Genomic DNA, 18,705 nt, shown 5'->3' with positions numbered 1-18,705 from the left:
CTAATGGGTACCTGACATTACTTGGGAAAAGTGAAGGCGTTTGGTAGTTGTGCCGGCCACATTACACCCTCATTAGCCGTGGGCGACAGAAACAGATGACCTTTACATCATCTGCACTATAGATCGCAAGGCCTGAAAGGGAACATTGACTTTTTAAAACATAAATTTACTACAATATTAGACTACAAAGACCGCAACTCAAACGATGACATTGGAAGCTAGATCACGATGTCCTCAGGCTCGCGAAGACCTTCCTGCAGGGAAAAGTACCAGGACAAGAAAGGAAATGTATGGATCCGCCTTACAATATATTATTAAGCACAGCTGAAGTTAAAAAGTTAACTAATGTTCTTACTCGCATGTTCCAGATCCTGAAAGAGCTGTACATACAGTACAGGCAGACACCGTTTCATACAGAACTGTAACAGAAGACATTATCCAGTTTTTTAAATTAAACTTATAATTATCTTCAAAAGTTAACTGTCTTATGACACCTTTTTTTTTTTTTTTTACTAAGTTTAATTTCTGTTTACCTGCAGACAGAACAAGAGCCAACAAAGTGACGGAAGACATCTTGGACATCTTTGTTCTACTCTCTCTGAAGCTGCCGAAGTAAATCTAAATATTTTTTTAAAAAGTGGATCAGAAAGTAATCAAATTATATTATATTATATTTAAATGATATAAATAATACACCGTGGTGTTTTCGTAACGTCATGCATCATTTCAAGGAAAATGTAAGGACATAACATTAACATGGTTAAAACTTTAACTTGCTACTTAAAACTTCAGAAAAAAAAAAAAAAGCTCAGAAAAAGAATTCGTAATACACGGATGTAAGACTTACAATGAAGCTCAGATTTTCTCCAAATGCGTATGGCATTGAAGATTGGTCCCAGTTTTATAGTGTCTGCATTGTTACCGGAGCCACCTTAGCAACCAATAATATCTCAGTATCTACCAACCCTAAGCTGAGGTTCTTGCATAATTAACATACGACAGTTATCTAGTCATATATCTGCCTGTTAAAGCTTGTTTTTGTTTTGTTTCGGTAAATTTTTGACTAGTCTCCTCCCCCCCCCTTCCCCAAACGCACACCACCAGCTCTCCTTTCTTAGCCTATAGACGTACGTAAAATCTGATGACGTCAAAGTTTAAATCTCGTAAAGAATACATATTAATTAAGGTTAATTTTCTTCACCAAATCCACCCACAGTCGGATTATAGTAAATGGAGGCCATAGGCAGAATTTCGGTGGAGGCCCCTACCCTCGTCCACCATGCTTCAAATATAAAAGTGCATAATGATATTAATAAATCTTAAAGGAACAAGTACTTGAAAACATAATCTCGTTTCCCTTTCCATGCTAAGAACATAGTCTACTTTAACTCATGTTTTTGTTTGTCTGTTTTGAGATTTATATGCTTTAAGATATATTTTAAACAAGCAACGTACAAGGAAGTAAGTAGCATCTAGGATCTAACTACTGCAATATCCTTGTATAACTTAATAGCAAGGGGTACATCAGACTAGAGTAGTAGGCTTCGATACGTTTTATGCTATTAAAAAAAATGACCTTTAATAGATATAAATCTATATCCTTGTCAGCTCTATGATTGGTGCGTTCAACTGAAGGCCGTCTTTGATTAGAACATTTGATTTAAAACTGCCTATTTAATTACATGATATAAAAACATAACTTCCTTGTTCGGAGATTTCTTTTCTCAAGTCTGGACAAATCGGAGAAGATTCAAAAATTATGCTAGAGTGTGACAATGTTTCTACACAACTATTTAGTGTATAGATGTAGTGACGTTATGCCATATTTCCATAAAAAATAATAAAAACATAAAAATGTTTTTAAAAATCCCCCATAGTTTATATTAATAGTTGTATCAATTAGTTTGGGTCAGTCAACTATTTAAATCTGTAGAGTGTGACAATGTTTCTACACAACTATTTAGTGTATAGATGTAATGACGTTATGCCATATTTCCATAAAAAATAATAAAAACATAAAAATGTTTTTTAAAAAAACCCATAGTTTATATTAATAGTTGTATCAATTAGTTTGGGTCAGTCAACTAATTAAATCTGTAGAGTGTGACAATGTTTCTACACAACTATTTAGTGTATAGATGTAATGACGTTATGCCATATTTCCATAAAAAATAATAAAAACATAAAAATGTTTTTAAAAAAAACCCATAGTTTATATTAATAGTTGTATCAATTAGTTTGGGTCAGTCATGTAATTAAATCTGTAATAGATCTAGATTAACAATAATACAATTTGTGCGATTAGAAATATTTTAAACATTATTTGACTTTCTCACTACGTTATGATCCTATCTCTTGTCTGGACCAGTTGGAAAGGGGTGGGGGAAAGAAGGGGGTATCTGGGTCATCGCTTGTTTAAATGCATTTATATACATAAAAAAAGGAAAGACCTGCATTGGAACTCGGGGGCTATAGCCTACTCAAGCTAATACACTAACCACTCTGCCAGCTAAGTGCTAATAAAGATAGAAAGTAATCTACAAAGTACAAAGAGGGTAATTCAACCAATACCACCACATATGTAAAGTGCAATTTCTTTCCTTTGTTCGAGATACCAAAACAAACTAATTAACTAATTGCTGTTACTTGAATTGATTCTTATAAAAGAAATACCTGTGCAAAATTTCAACTTGACCCTAAATTAGGTGTGGGAAAATAACGTGTTCAAACTTTTTTACCAGACAGACAGAGTTAATATAAGCATTGTAATGAGTACCATTAAAAAAAAAACACCATTAAATCTAATGCTATTTGATTTTAGAATAGTTTGATAGAAATGTATATAGCAAAACGTTTATTCGGCTTTGAATGATGCAAGAAACGCGGCACTGTCGTAAGCTGTCTTGGATACGCCGGACATCTCAAGGAAGACAGAATGAAAAGACGTGTTTTTGTAGTGAGTTAGATTATGTTCAAAATACCATTTTATATTTTTTTACGAAAGCCTACTGTAATAGACCCACTAAAACAAAATGAGCTTCAATAAACACAATGATTTTATTCGTCTCTATTTATGTTCTTTACTCCAGCCACTTGTTCTCTAAACTGACTTCCTTTTACACACAGTCCTGACACACTGCTGTTCACTCAGCCATGTACACTCAAGGTCCACTGGTCATTTCATACACAGGCACACAGACTGCACTACCAGCCACTCAAAACACATACACTTACTATCACACCTACTACATTTGTTACATTTTATTCACTAAGAAATAATTCAAGTTATTTTCATGTTTTGTAACTTAATATATAGGCCTACTATGCCTTAAGCCAGTGATGCCCAACATAAATCGACCTGCGGGCCATTTTAATTTCCGACACTGGTGTCGCGGGCCACATAAAAGAAAGGTACAAAAAAGAAATGAAATTGACCTGAAACTATTTGATTAGAAACCCGTGGATCTAATACTTACATTCATTAATCATGGGATATTATTGTCTTTTTTTTTTCATGCTTCATTACTCTACTAAAAATATGAGCGACAGTGTAGCTAGCTTTACCAACGACTCATATTCTTGTCTTTTTTTGGTAAATTAACATTAATCTTCCAAACTCTAGACGTAGTTTAACAATCTTTTTATTCAAATAACGTCAAATTTGTTTTATAATGGCGTTTCTTTAAAAAAAAAACAAAAAACAGCCACACTTTATTTACAACTCATATATATTGGCTTTTTATCATGTTCAGCCAAAAAAAAATTTTTTTTTTTGTTTTTGTTTTTTTTTTTATAAATTCTACATTAAGAGTCCAATCTCATAAACGCACAACAGTTAGTCATGGTACCAATCAATCGGAGAAAAATTGAGGGCCCCAACGTAGGTAAAGACCTTTGCTTCACCGGGGTTAAGCGGATTTTCTACACTTTGTGCCGACATTTCGGCGGGCCGGATGGAACCACTTCGCGGGCCGGATCTGGCCCGCGGGCCGTATTTTGGGCATCACTGCCTTAAACGGTTTAGTTGTCTACCAGCAGTTTGGTGTTATACACCAATGACTATTAACAACAAAGAGCTGTGAAGATTCCATATACCATTAAGTCTACTTGCCTAAATATGTATAACACATAGGACGTAATCATCCTCTCTTTGAAGTAAGGTCTGTATTATATAAGATAAGATAAGATAAGCCGCCACGGTTTACTTTTCTAAATCGATTTTGGTTAGGTGTCTATCCATAGGATCTCCTCCCATGTTTACACTGTTTCTCATTTTAAATAATAAAAATGATAATAAATTACAATACAAGCATCATCCCAACCAAATGTACTAGCGTCAATCAGCCTTGAATCACAATTCTTAGGCAGCCTATTCCAATATACTGAAATGTTTAAAACCAAGGGAATCGATAATATATGCATTTTCTGTACACCACAATTGAATCATCTAGCCATTTTTTAAAATACGGAGCAAAGAAGCTAAATAGGAATGTACAACATTATATTCTAAAAAAATTGTGACAAGTTGAAGCCTCTTTTACTCCAGGAAAAAAAAAAGCACTTTTGTCAATGTCATTAGGACCTCTATGGAGATTGATTTGGATCTGAGGATTCAATAGCTAGGTTGGTGACTAAAACTATTATATAGATGACCCAAATTGGTGGAGTATTTATTATACAATCCGGTCCAAGGATGAATACATTTTCCCCCTAAACTTTATAGTTAAGATTCTATTTAATGCATTCATTGAGTTTGCATTCCCTCTTAATTGACAATCCTTGATTATAGACTCGTGCGATACTACCGAGTCTTCCCCTTTTCGCATGGGATCTTTTTCTTCTTTGGTCAGTACGTCTTTGAGGGTTCTGCACTAATACCCTGATTAGAACATATGCTTTTGGCAAAGGAAATACTGTATTCAGAACTTCCAACTAGAATGTCTACATGTTTTCAGTTTGAGTGAGCAGTCTCGAATTGAAACTCTTTGTTTCTGAATGTAGACCTGCACATCATTTAGTTCAATATGCATGACTAAATGCATGACGCGTAGGACGTAATCATCTTCTTTTTTGAAGTAACGTCTGTATTATATAAGATAAGATAAGAATACACTAAAACAAAAAAACAAAAAAAAAACAAAAAACAAAACAAGGTAGTGAAGAAATTCAGATACAGCAGAGAACTTAACAATTCGCCTGCTTCAGATCTGATGAATAACTTTCCTCAGTACTATTAACTGTTTCCAGAGCTGTATAATTTAAAAATAAAAAAAATGTGTTCCTAACAATCTTGGATTATTTTCCTCAGGCGTTCCTGCGGGTTTTAATCTAGAGTCACTCATATAGAGCCAGTGTATTGGACGAGGAGATACAATGTTCAGTAGCTGATGAAGGCCTGGTGGCCCACACGTTTGGTTCGGCAGGGTTTGATCAGACAGGGTTAGCTCTGGGTTTGGTCCGGCATGGTTTGATCAGACAGGGTTAGCTCTGGGTTTGGTCCGGCATGGTTTGATCAGACAGGGTTAGCTCTGGGTTTGGTCCGGCAGGGTTTGATCAGACAGGGTTAGCTCTGGGTTTGGTCCGGCAGAAGTTGATCAGACAGGGTTAGCTCTAGGTTTGGTCCGGCATTGTTAGATCCGGCAGGGTTTTGTCCGGCTGGGTTTGGTCCTGCAGGGTAAGGTCCGGCAGGATTTGGTCTGGCAGGGTTTCATATACGTGACATATTTTTTTTTTACTTTTTCTACACAGTCAAATCATGAGTAAATCTTGTTTTGATAGAAGAAGTGAATAACAACCTGTACCACGTGCCACTGGAGGACGTGGTCGCTTCAAAGCGCTGCCTTCAGAGATCTAAACAAATCAAACACATTTGATTCAAGTGCAGCTTAGAGTCGCTGTGGCTGAGTGGTAACGCGCTTTGCTTACGAACCTTTGAGTCCCTGGTTTTCTTTATGATGGGAAGCGTGGTCGAGAGGCTAAGTGCGCTTGAACTTGGCTTGTCTTGGCTACCTAGAAGGGGGCTCGAGGTTCGACACCCGACTCGGGCTGAGCGCCTAAAGGCAGCACGGAAAACCAACTCCTAGATACCCCCTCCCTCCACCTTTCCACAAATTAGATTGGACCAAAGCGCTCTGAGCATGCTATAAGCATGAAAGAAGCGCTATATAAAAGCTATAATAATAATAATAATATGATGGTGCACAAAAAAAACAACAGATTGTCTTTACATTATCTGCCCTATAGACCACGTAGTCTGAAAGGGGATTCTTTTTTTTTTTTTTAAAGATAGTTAGGAATAATAAATAAGAGATGAACAGAGTAGCAAAATAAAATCATTTTTAGTTTAAGTTTTCAAATAAAGTAGCTTGTGTTTGTTCATGTATGTACAATGCGTAGTTTTTTACAGAAAAAGATCAGAGGAATATGAGCTTTATACATACTGGGGGAAAGTTTGATGCCCCGCACCACTTGATGGCCCGCACCACATGATGCTCCGTGCTGTCCGTACCATCCCCACATTGGTAGTCAATGTAAATACTTTGTGCGAATACTGATACAAAGCTGGATTTCTTTTTTTTACGTGAATGAACGATTAACTGCAACGAAATAAATAATAATAATAGCAATAAAAATTACAATAATAATAATAATAATATAAAACTAAGAAAAAAAATAATGATTCCATCAGGGCCGGTCCTACAGATTGCGGGGCCCTATGCGAAACGGATTTCGCGGGGCCTATTCGGGGTTAAGGATAATACGTGAAAATTAAGATTTTGTATTAGAAAATAAATTCGTCTTTGCATTTTATTCATTCTTTACTAAGTACAAAATCACTGTCAAATTATCTTTACGAGATATTAGTTTACCACAAAAATGCCGATAAACATTCAGATCTCCTTTTTTGGATTACCATCTACTAGCAAAATATCTCTTTTATTTTTTTTTAAGAGGTTGAGATAGATTTAGATCTATATTCGCGCGGGGCCTATGAAAGTGCGGGGCCCATTTGCGGCCGCATAGGTTGCAGTGGCCTAAGACCGGCCCTAACGCTGTAATCACTTCTTTTAGGTCATTGTGGAACTATAAAAACATTTCCACGTAAGTTAAATTTTTTTAAAATTGTAAATGGAAGTTACGTATATAAGAAAAAAAGTTTGACAACTCATGAAGTAAAATATTAAATTAAAAAAAAAAAAAAAAAAAAAACTCTTCGTCAATTTTTTTTCCCCAGAGATTTCACAGCACCTAGATGATCGTTTAATAATAAAAAAAACACCACCTATTTGGAGACAAGGATACTGGGTTCCCCAATCCTAGCGAGGCCGAAGGCTGAGCTCACGAGGGATTCCTCCGTGTTTCTATAATGTACTTCCACGAGCCGTGATCGCGAGCGTAATGTGGAACGATGTGACGGGAAGAACGGTTTAACGGAGCTTTTCTTTGAGCTTTACACGTAGAACTCTCTGCGCTAGATTGTGCTGCAGAGAGCCGATTGAAGCAAACCGTGTTCTACCCTTACCTTTTCCTTTTTTTTCTCTAAAAGTTTGACCCCTGACCCTCACATAACCTTTCTTTACAACTTTCCGATTACGAATACTCCAGATTATTAATACCATGATTGTTAGGTCCTCTGGAAGCTATTACGTTGGACTTTTAGAAAGTTTCCAATGTTTAAAGAGTACGATAAAAAAAGCATTGAGAAACCTGCAGAATAAGAGAAGCTGTTTCATTTCTCTTCATGTGCTCATTTTTTCACAACAAGTTAAATGCTTGGTTTAATCTAAGTGGACATGGAGACTATACACAGCGCGGAAATGTGTATCTAGTTGTTTGCTATTTCCTGTTTGTGTGTTGACTAGGAAACGGAAGTCTATCCCAGCATAGATTATGGAGTAACGAAAGAATATATAACTTTTATGTAGTGTGTGTGTGTGTAGGTGTGTGTTTGCGTGCAGGGCCGGCCCTAACAAGCGCGGGGCCCTATGCGAAACGGATTGCACAGGGCCCAGTTTGGGTAGGGTTCCTGATAACATCGCCGTTTAATTTGAGCACCAATATTCTACCCCAACTCCCACCCCTAACACGCAAACTCGATATTACTTACTTGTACACTCGATTAAAAAGTAGACCTTGTTATAAACGATAGGCTCTAAAAATGTATCGCCCTTTTATTTATTTTTTTTTTGAAAACATATTTTAATTTATCTTCGCTGAAGCATTGCTCAACAGTTATTTTATTTCAGATCTGTAAAATTTCTTTCATGACAGGCGGCTTCGGAACGAGACAGCTGGAGATCACTTTCAAAGGCCGCGGGATAAACATTTAAGGCCAAAAGGAAATCTATTGCCGAGGACAGACGTCGACGGCGAAAAGAAAATCTAAATCTACTGAAATGGAAAATGGTAAAGTCTACGTTGTTTGTGGCATAATATGAAGGTCGCTTCTGGGACTGCGTAACCTAGGGAAATACTGCATGCCTAATTAATCTTCGGACTCGAAGACAAGCCTTATTTTCATTATATTGAACGAATCCCAACTGCTATAAAAGCTTTACACATAACCTAATTCATTCAAGCGAAGCAAAGCAGTGCATTGACCGGAAGTTTTTTTTTTTTTTTTTTAGTGATAACTTGTTGTTTGAGACACGGAAAAAAAAAGTTTGACCTAGACCTTGAGTGGAAGCAGACGTGTTGTTATTGGTGCTCTTGTGTACACAATATTTCTGTTTCAATCATCTACTTTTTTTTTTGATAATTTAATGTGATTCAACTATTGGATATTCCTTACAACTTGGATTATTGAGACAGCATGGATTATTGGAGCAGATTGGATTATTTATTACGCAAAGGTAAGACTGTTTTCTTAGAAGCAAAATAGAAGAAAAACCAACATTAAACCTCGTAAGATTTTATTTGCAGACTTGTATGGCTACTGAATTGTCGGGATAGCTTGTAGCATAGGCAAGGAGATTCGAGAACTAGATTATAATCTAGATCTAAATGTAGACTAGGCTTGATATATATGGATCTAAATGCTTATAACACAAAGTATTGATGAAATCTTACACATAATGAAGAAATATAGATCTAGATTTATAGACTCTCTTATAGTCTATTTGTCATTATAACTGTTTGTATATCTAGAATGTGATCAAATCTATAAACAATGAGTCTAGGCACTATTAGCATTGTCAGGTCTTCAATCGATCCTCAATGATATGTAGATCTATTCTATATTTTTTTAGTCCATCTGCTAGAATCTAGATCTTCTTCGTTCTCTAGATCTAATTTATAGCTAAAATGCAAAGTTCTTGCAGAATATTTTTTTCTTCTATTTTTCTTCTTTTTTTTTTACACATAGGCCCCTAATCTAAGAGATCTTACCCGCCCCAAGAACCTTTTTATTATTTATTTTATTATACGCACGCACTTAAAACACACATCATGGCCGGTCTTAGGCATAGGAAAACATTCAGAAACCTATACCTCGGGCCTCCAATTATTCGGGGCATCGCAAAGGACTTACAACAATTACAGCAATTTTTTAAAAAGAAAAATAGCAAAACTTGTGCCCAAAGTTACTGACTAGGTGTTAAATAAATTGCTTAAATTTTTTTCCCGCTTTTTATTTTATATTTTTATATTTCATTTGGGGCTATCAAATTCACTTTGCTTAGGGTCTCCAATTATCTAAGGCCGGTCCTGAACACTCTCACGCACACACATATAACGCACGCACGCACGCACGCACGCGCACACACACACACACACACACACACACACACACACACACACACACACACACACACACACACACACACACACACACACACACACACACACACACACACACACACACACACACACACACACACACACACACACACTATGATGCTATTTTCTATCTCCTGCTCCAACTGAGGTCTGCCATTATCAGCTTGGAGAGAGCAGTCTAATAAGCCGTAAGGTAAGTGAAACTCTCAGGCATTCACAACAGTTTTTACTGCATCGCTTTAAACAATGACTGCACATACAACACCACAATATAATCCCCCATCCCACACACTTTTAAGGCCCATGTATCTCTAATAACCTTGCCCTGATTTGTATGTTCTCTTTTGCATGTTTCTTTTTTTTTTTCTCTCTTTTTTCTTTATCCAATTCTCATGTTTTTACTTTCATTTCATGATATTATTGTGTTACATTATTAGTTTGAAGGTTACATTTCATTTCTTCAACGTCTTTTTAATTCTATTACGTAGAAATAGTTAAAAACTTGTATTTTATTTTTTTCTGTACAATAATACCACTTTCCCCAGCTATTTAGATCTATAATATGGCCAAGCCATGACTAATAATAAGTATAGTTGTCAACTCAGCTACTTAAGAATCCTTTAGATTTCTGCGTATTTAGTAAACTTATTTCTTTCTTAGATTATTTTTATTTAGATTATAACTTATAACATTATCAACGAAATATGTCTTCAACTCTTTTAGTTTAGATTATCTATATACACAGTTCTCTTCTTCCCTCAAGAGATTTGTCGAGTAGTAAGGAGTAGAGGAAAGATCACTCTGCAGATAGTCCACGATAAAACAAGAGGGGGGGGGGGAGAGAGAACACGTAGTCACAACATAGCAGGGCAGGACCGTTGCAATAGCACTCTTTTGTTTTTTATTTCTACCTCACGTTAAAAAAAAAAAAGGGGGGGGGGGAGTAATCTACTTTGTAGTAACTATCGAGGCGACAGAGCACGCTCAAGATTTTGGACACAATGGAAAGATCACTCTTTTATTTTTGCAACTCGGACGGAGGGAGTTATCCTAGGTAATTTAAGAGCGAAAAAAAAAAAAAAAGAGAGCATTTTCGTCTGTATATTTCAGGAGATTTGTATGAGTTTTCAAAATTTTTTAATAATTTCCGGATATTTCTAGGACTTTTTCGTATATTTTGCAATTTCAGGAGATTTCCAGGACCTCCTGACAGGAGGGAAATCTGTTAAAAGTTATAAAATGGTTTAATTTAATAATTTATACACCTAAAATTAGCGCGGGTCATAGAAAAGTGCTGGGTCCACTGAGGTCGCATAGGTTGCAGTGGCGTAAGGTTGGCCCAGCAAAATAGCGGCGTATGCTACGCCGCCGGTCGACTTGTGAATTTATATTCTCTCTTTCACTCTTCGATTTGATTTTGAATTAAGCAAATGTTGTCATTAACATTACGACTTTAGAAACTCTTTTATTTAGATTATGATTAGATCAGCTCTTCTTTTTTAGATTATAACGTAACTTTTTATTTAGATTACAGATAATTAAGGTTATGACTCTTACTATTTAGATAAGATTTAGATTTATTTAGATTTAGATCGACCTAAAAGGTCAATGTTTGTCTCATTTTCTACGGTCGAATGTTTGAGAAAGAAACAAAAAAAAATCTGCAATATGACTTTGCTTCTGAATATATTTTAATTAAAAAAAATGAATTGTGTTATTGACGTTAAAATAAAATTTATTGCGTGATAACAGTATACATTTATGGTATAAATTTAGTGGTGTACGTGAAGGTCCTGACCTAAGTATGATGGCTTGACACAATATTCTTGTGGTGTGTTTCTAGGTCCTGACCTAAATGTGATGAGTTGACAATATATAGATGACATGCTATCACATTGTGGTGTGCTTCTGTCTCGACCTAAGTGTGATTACTCCACATAATGTCATTATAGACTTGTGCTGTTCGTCTAGGTCCTGATCTAAGTGTAATGACACAATGTCATATTGTGGAGACCAGTGTTTTCCAACATACGGCCCGTGGGCTTTTTCCTGCCCTCTTTGCCATTCTATCCAACCCAATGAAACATTGACCCACAGTGCATGAGTCGGCAGAAGCTCGCCAACATTGGTTTCGACACTTTTTTTTTGGTGGGGGGGGGGGGGGGAAAGGATAATGACCAAAGAGTCTGTTATTTTCTTTTTGACCCCCGTTCTAAAATTGTTTGGATATGACTGGTGTTTACTAAACAAAAATGGTCTCTCTCTCTGTTGTGATCCTTCCTATAATATTTTTAAAATTGGTAAGAATCATCATCCTGGGTATCACAGACTTTAAAAAATTAATGGAAACCATACAAATGGCACCCACTCACATTAAAAAATGTACAAGTCCGGCATCTAAATACGACTAAATAAAGCTGATTTTATTCCGGAATTTATTATTTCCTACTATATGTTTAAACTTGGTAAGAATCATCTAAGTCTTTGATTTAAAAAAAGGACTGTACGCAGCTTGCATGCAAGAATAATTGTTGAAACTACTTAAGTTTATAATAATAATAATTATTTTTCTCCTTGTTCCTATGAAACTTATATTTATTTCCCCTTAATTTGAAGGCAGCACAATTGACAGGCATCATTTCACTCTAGACACGTCTGCTGCACACGGAAACAGAGACGTGCAGACGGCACTCATGAACTGACACGTCTGACCCTGCGGGTCATTCTCTTCCCACCCACCGACCCCCATTTCAAACAGAGCACAATAGTATTCAAAATTTCAGCGGGAATAAAATGCTGTGATAATAATTATAGCGGGTTGTGGACAAGATCAATCTGTCTTTTGAAGTTACGACTTATGTTTGAAATGAACATTTTGTTTTGTTTGATTGTCACTGCTATGATGCCACTTTCAGCGCTTTAGGGGTGGGTAGGAAGGTCCATCTCAACTTCAAGTTCTGCTATTTTATTTGGTTCTTTTTTTTTTTCCCTTACACAATCCAGAGTTAATATGTACATTTGTTTTGTTTAGAACAATGTTTATTTTATTGAGGTAAATTTTGATTTTTTTTTTTATAAAGTGAGGATTGGACTTTGTAGCCATCTTCGAGTTTATAGGACAATAGGAAAATGGCCGAGGTTCCCGCGTACGCGGCCTCCGGTCGAGACTCTAGTCGGCGAGTTCGGAATGACCCTATCACTGGAAATGACAGTAATACCGCTGCCATCCCCCGTCGTCCTGCGAGAGGTTTGGACTAGGATGTTGATAATCTCCAACGCCGTAGGAACATCCTAAACATGTAACACATTTTACAAACAAACATAATAGTTCTGATTCGCTTAAAATACATTTTTATTCGAATTATGTAAGTTGAGCTGTGTGTGTTGAGTACAAGAATGTTTAGCTGGCCTCCGTCAGTCGTAGAACGATTATGGTTCATCTCGAACACTTTTTTCATGTGACTGTGGAGCAGGGCCGGTCCTACAGGTTGCGGGGCCCTATGCGAAACGGATTTTGCGGGGCCTAATTTGGGTTGTGATAAGGATAAATAAGTGAAAATTAAGACTTTGTATTAGAAAATAAATTCGTCTTTGCATTTTATTTATAGTTTACTAAGTACAAAATCACTGTCAAAAATTAACTTTACGAGCCATCTACAGTAGATAGTAGTTTTTCAACAAAAAGCCGATAAACATTCAGATCTGCCTTTTAGATTTACTATCGACTAACAAAGTATCGCTTTTTTTTAAAGAGGTCGAGATAGATATAAATCTATATTTTTATGCCAGTGACTATTAAAGTAAATTAAGTATTAGAACTTCTTGTTTTGGTTAAAATTCGTCTTATCATTACATTTTTATTAAATGAAACGTGACAATGCCGTTTTTTTGTATTTTTTTAATCGCCAGTAGGATTGGCGTTTTCCATATTGAAAGACACCCCGAAATCATAATTTTGTCTGTTTTAAGGAGATTTTCATCAGTTTTCAGAAGATTTTAATAATTTCAGGAGATTTTCATGACTTTTTCTTATATTTGATAATTTCAGGAGAATTCCAAGAACCCTTTAATATTAAGTTAAAATGGTTTAATATAATAATTTACACCTAGAATTCGCATCGCGCGGGGCGTATGAAAGCGCGGGGCCCACTGCGGCTGCATAGGTTGCAGTGGCCTAAGACCGGCCCTGGATTCCATGCAGCAAACGTTTGGAAAACCTGGCAAAATTTATTTGAAAATTTATTGCGTAACCTCCCCTGAAGCAGAAGTCAAGCAAGACAACAATGCAACAGTCGCACAAAGAGGAATAAAAAAACTTCCGGGACTTGAATTCAAATTTCACGGTCTATTTGGTAAGTGTCATTCAAATCTCATTTGGAAATGGTTTACATTCATGTTTCCATGTGACTCGACGTGTAATCAGGTCATTAGAATAGTTCGACGACTTAATTAATCTGACATCCATAATCGTTTTGCATTAAAAAAAAAACGGATAGCAATTAATATTAGTCCGAAAGTAATACTATGAATGTTTTACATCGTGACCTAAAAAAGGGTTATAACTTATATAATATATGTAGTTAACAGCGCAGCATTGTCTCACGTACTATGGTGCACACTGTGGACATCCACATTGCGGTCGTTGTCGATACACTGAATATAATTACACTCTCTGAAGCAAACTTTAACATGCAAAAGTAAATTTCCATTTTCGGACTTTTGCGATCTATAGGGCAGATGGTGTTAAGGTCATCGGTTAACGAGCAGGGTGTCATGCGGCCAGCACAACGACCAACCCGCATTCATTTTCCCCAAACTAAAGTGATTTACCATTTAGAGTTGGGTGAACATAGGGGTGTCCTAAAAATTCCGAAATTCTCAATCCCAGTCTTCACCGATATTCGAACCTAGGAGCCCAGGTTGAGAAGCAAAACGCTTAACCACTCAACCACTGCGCCCCTGAACGTAACATATGGCTTACAAAAAGACTTTATTCACATCCGATTTTGAAAAAAGAAAATAGATACTAGTCTCTAATGAACACGAATAACTCTGTTGATAAATGGATACACATACAACGTAATTATCTTCTCTTTTACAAGAAGATCTGAAATTGATTAGCTCTAATTAGGAAGAAGTGCATCACCCTTTCAGTATAGATAATAATGTAATAATTGTAAGGGAGGCAACTCAACAATATAAAATGTTTATTTATCGGGAAGATTACAAAAACACCACACTATTTTTTTTTTACTTTGCCTAATGCAGAACTTGTCATTGTATAGTATGCCTAGGCAAACTAGGAAACGAAGAATCATTTCGTACTTTGCCTAAAAAATGCCCGGCGTTTTATAAAATGCCTGTATTTCACACTTTGCCGGTAACATATAAAATGAAATTGTTTTTTAAATTTCGTTTTAGAGATAATTGATATTTGAACTACTTAGAACGAGGTTGAAACATGGAAGTGCCAATAACAACAGGGATGACATAACAGTAGCTGAAGCGCTGTCAGCCTTAGTTGATCCACTCATTATAATGATCTGCGAGAATAAAATGGAACAATGAATGCTACATTTATATTGGCGCTTAAAATTGATACATGAAAAATATTTGTGAATTATTTTTCAAGTCAATATAAAATGAATAGAGTTATTACATAGATAATGCTAGATTTTTTTATACTCGGAGGCCAATCCATATATAATTATCTTCTTGATATAAACGACGTTTACAATGAGGAAGTATTGATAAGTAAAGAATTTTAATAAAACCATTTAGTAATGATGCAGTTTTTAGCACTGTAAAACCAAGTATCTTTCCTTGTATCACAAAGTAATTTCGATAATAAAGTTGGCAAAGTGCAGGCGTGGTAACGATGTGCTCGAGTGCTTGGATTTCCGAACCGGGTTCAAATCCTGCTGAAAACTGGGATTTTTTTATTTCGGGATCCTTACGGCGCCTCAATGATCTTTCAATGATCACGCTCATTAGATACGTGCGTGCGCTTATCTCCCTTTCATACTATTTATCGTTGACGTCTCACTCTTCATTGGAGGCGCGGTGACTGAGCGGTAAAGCACTTGGCTTCTGAACCGGGGGTCCCGGGTTCAAATCCTGGTGAAGACTGGGATTTTTATTTCGGGATCCTTGGGCGCCTCTGAGTCCACCAAGCTCTAATGGGTACCTGACATTAGTTGGGGGAAAAGTAAAGGCGGTTGGTCGTTGTGCTGGCCACATGACACCCTTGTTAACCGTAGGCAACAGAAACAGATGACCTTTAGATCATCTGCCCTATAGACCACAAGGTCTGAAAGGGGGAACTTTTTAACTGTCTGACTGATGCACGGTTTGGTTATGACCACATTCTTGTACGTTGAAGAGTATTGAACACTAACTGCAGAACTAGACCGTAGATCCAAGCAATGGAATTCAGATGCTGCAGTAGGAGATTAGGTATTTATTGTAAATTTGTGAATTGACTGCTACTGGTTGGTCGTTGTGCTTGCCACATGACACCCTCGTTAACCGTAGGCCACAGAATCAGATGACCTTTACATCATCTGCCCTATAGAACACAAGGTCTGAAAGGGGGGAACTTTACTATACTACTTTACTCTCACTCGTTATTAAACTTATTTTGAGCTTTGTTTGTTTTTAAGGAATGAAAACGAGCGCTCTAGACGTAAATTTTTTTTGTTTTGAATCAAAGTAAAAAACTTTACAATGTGAAAAAAAAGTGACTGGAAAATTACTTTCTAAAGCTCATATCACAAGAATGCTTTCAGCGACTCTGAGACCTTTTACTGTCAGGGGAGGGGGGGGGAACCTGTAGCTATCTCCAGTTTGTCTCTAATAAGCCACTATGTCATTGTTACAAGACATGTTTATTCTACATATAATAGAAGTATGCCTTTGATCAGCTAATACATATAAATGCTTATACTTTAAACCGATTCATGTAACGATCCTTAACAAATCAAATCAGATCGGAAATTACGCAAAAGCGTGACGACATATCTGCTCCTCTCTTCCTTGTGTAGATATAACACGTCGCCCCAGAGTCACTCAAGGAGAGAAGACCTATAAAGGTAACTTGAAACTCGACATGCTGGAGAGAAAATGTGTGCGCCACGTATAATAAGGTTATTGTCTCCTTTTTAAAAAAATTTTTTTTTTATGAATCGTTTTGATAACTCTTGAAAGCACAGTTCAAAATATGCCCAAGTTTGGGGCACTTATATAGTTCTTATATTTTAGTTTAAAATTCTAAAGAGAGAGAGAGAGAGAGAGAAAGAGAGAGATATTCTGTGTGTGTGTGTGTTAGAGAGAGAGAGAGAAAGAGAGAGAAAGAGAGAGAGAGAGAAAGAGAAAGAGAGAGAGAGAGATTCTGTGTGTGTGAGAGAGAGAGAGAGAAAGAGAAAGAGAGAGATATTCTGTGTGTGTGTGAGAGAGAGAGAGAGAGAGAGAAAGAGAGAGATATTCTGTGTGTGTGTGTTAGAGAGAGAGAGAAAGAGAGAGAGAGAGAGAGAAAGAGAGAGAGAGAAAGAGAAAGAGAGAGATATTCTGTGTGTGTGAGAGAGAGAGAGAGAGAGAGAGAAAGAGATAGAGAAAGAGAAAGAGAGAGATATTCTGTATGTGTGTGAGAGAGAGAAAGAGAGAGATATTCTGTGTGTGTGTGAGAGAGAGAGAGAGAGAAAGAGAGAGAGAGAGAGAGAAAGAGAGAGAGAGAGAAAGAGAGAGAGAGAAAGAAAGAGAGAGAGAGATTTTGTGTGTGTGTGAGAGAGAGAGAGAGAGAGAGAGAGAGAGAGAGAGATTTTGTGTGTGTGTGTGAGAGAGAGAAAGAGAGAGACAGAGACTTCAACATGTTATTATTTTCCAAACCGCTACAACTTGAGTCAGCAACAAAACTTCCGCCCATGTTTTTTTTCTCTGCCATTTAGTCTCTTTGTTCATAGTTAGCTGTTACTCTAGCGACTCAGGTTTTACCGGGAGGGGTCACTAGCGTCAAGCCAAACCCACCTCCTTTGTCACCCGGGCTTGGGATCGTGCCATGGTGAAATTTATATACTTGAGCTAGGTATAATACAAACGTAACCACAAGCCAACGTGTCGTCTGTATTTCAACCATACGTTAATATATTATTGTGATTACAAGGACTCTTTTCTGATTTAAATACATGCATATGCAGGTAATTATATTAATCAAAATATATAATTATAAAAAAAAGATTAAACATTTCAATAGAAGTAGAGGGAATTATGGAATACATTGAAAAGAACATAAAAAAAAATGAAACAAAATTGTTTTTTCTTTAGTTTTCAATAGGTTTCTATCGAACAATAAGAATTAATAAGTTTACCGATAATTTTGATTTGAAAACTGTCATGGATAACTTTTGAAAATAAGAAGTGTTTTCTTTTACATTTCTGATGGTTAAGAACCAGTATATAAGAACTACTGTATTTAAATGAGAAAGAGTCCTTGTAATCACAACAAATCTCCGTAAGGATCAATGAAGCAGTCTTAGGCTTAGTCTGTTATTATCATTCAGTTTTAACTTTGAAACTCGTACAACCTTTAACAAGGCTCGATGTTAGCATTAGATTTATGAAACATTTGCACAAAATAAACTTTCAGGACAAACATAGAAGATTTACAGTAAATGCTGTATACGTCATCCCAGCGTCTTGCCGAGGAGTACCTTAAGATTAAGTCTAATATAGTAACAAAGCAATATTGTATAACTGACAATAAGAAACGCCTAACTGTATTGCAATTAGTATACTATCATCCATCCATCAAAGTGGTACTTCAGCCCATGGAGGGCCCTGGTATGTGGGAAGCCAAGTGCGCTTGAACTTGGCTTGTCTTGGCTACCTAGAAGGGGGCTCGAGGTTCGACACCCGACTAGGGCAGAGTTGAGT

At 36.6% G+C, this 18,705-nt stretch overlaps 1 protein-coding gene across 4 annotated transcripts in view; it reads right to left on the bottom strand.

Moving 5' to 3' along the window:
- LOC106071130 (uncharacterized) overlaps positions 1-18,705 on the bottom strand; it is a 53,365-nt gene that overhangs the window by 4,059 nt on the left and 30,601 nt on the right. For 2 of the 4 annotated variants that reach the window (XM_056015881.1, XM_056015882.1), the window contains exons 2-4: positions 16,778-16,888; positions 534-618; positions 356-419 (exon numbers count right to left, since the gene is read on the bottom strand). In XM_056015881.1, coding sequence (XP_055871856.1) covers positions 356-419; positions 534-618; positions 16,778-16,795 — 167 coding nt within the window. In that variant the 5' untranslated portion in view covers positions 16,796-16,888. Of the gene's footprint in view, positions 1-355; positions 420-533; positions 619-847; positions 935-16,777; positions 16,889-18,705 lie in introns of those variants that run through there. The other 2 variants (XM_056015880.1, XM_056015883.1) reach the window with 2 other exon arrangements.

This window comes from Biomphalaria glabrata, chromosome 17 (assembly GCF_947242115.1).
Source record: "Biomphalaria glabrata chromosome 17, xgBioGlab47.1, whole genome shotgun sequence".
NCBI classification, from domain to species: Eukaryota; Metazoa; Mollusca; class Gastropoda; family Planorbidae; genus Biomphalaria; species Biomphalaria glabrata.
Note: the sequence above shows the minus strand (reverse complement) of the source record. Positions and strands in the feature narration are given on the sequence as shown.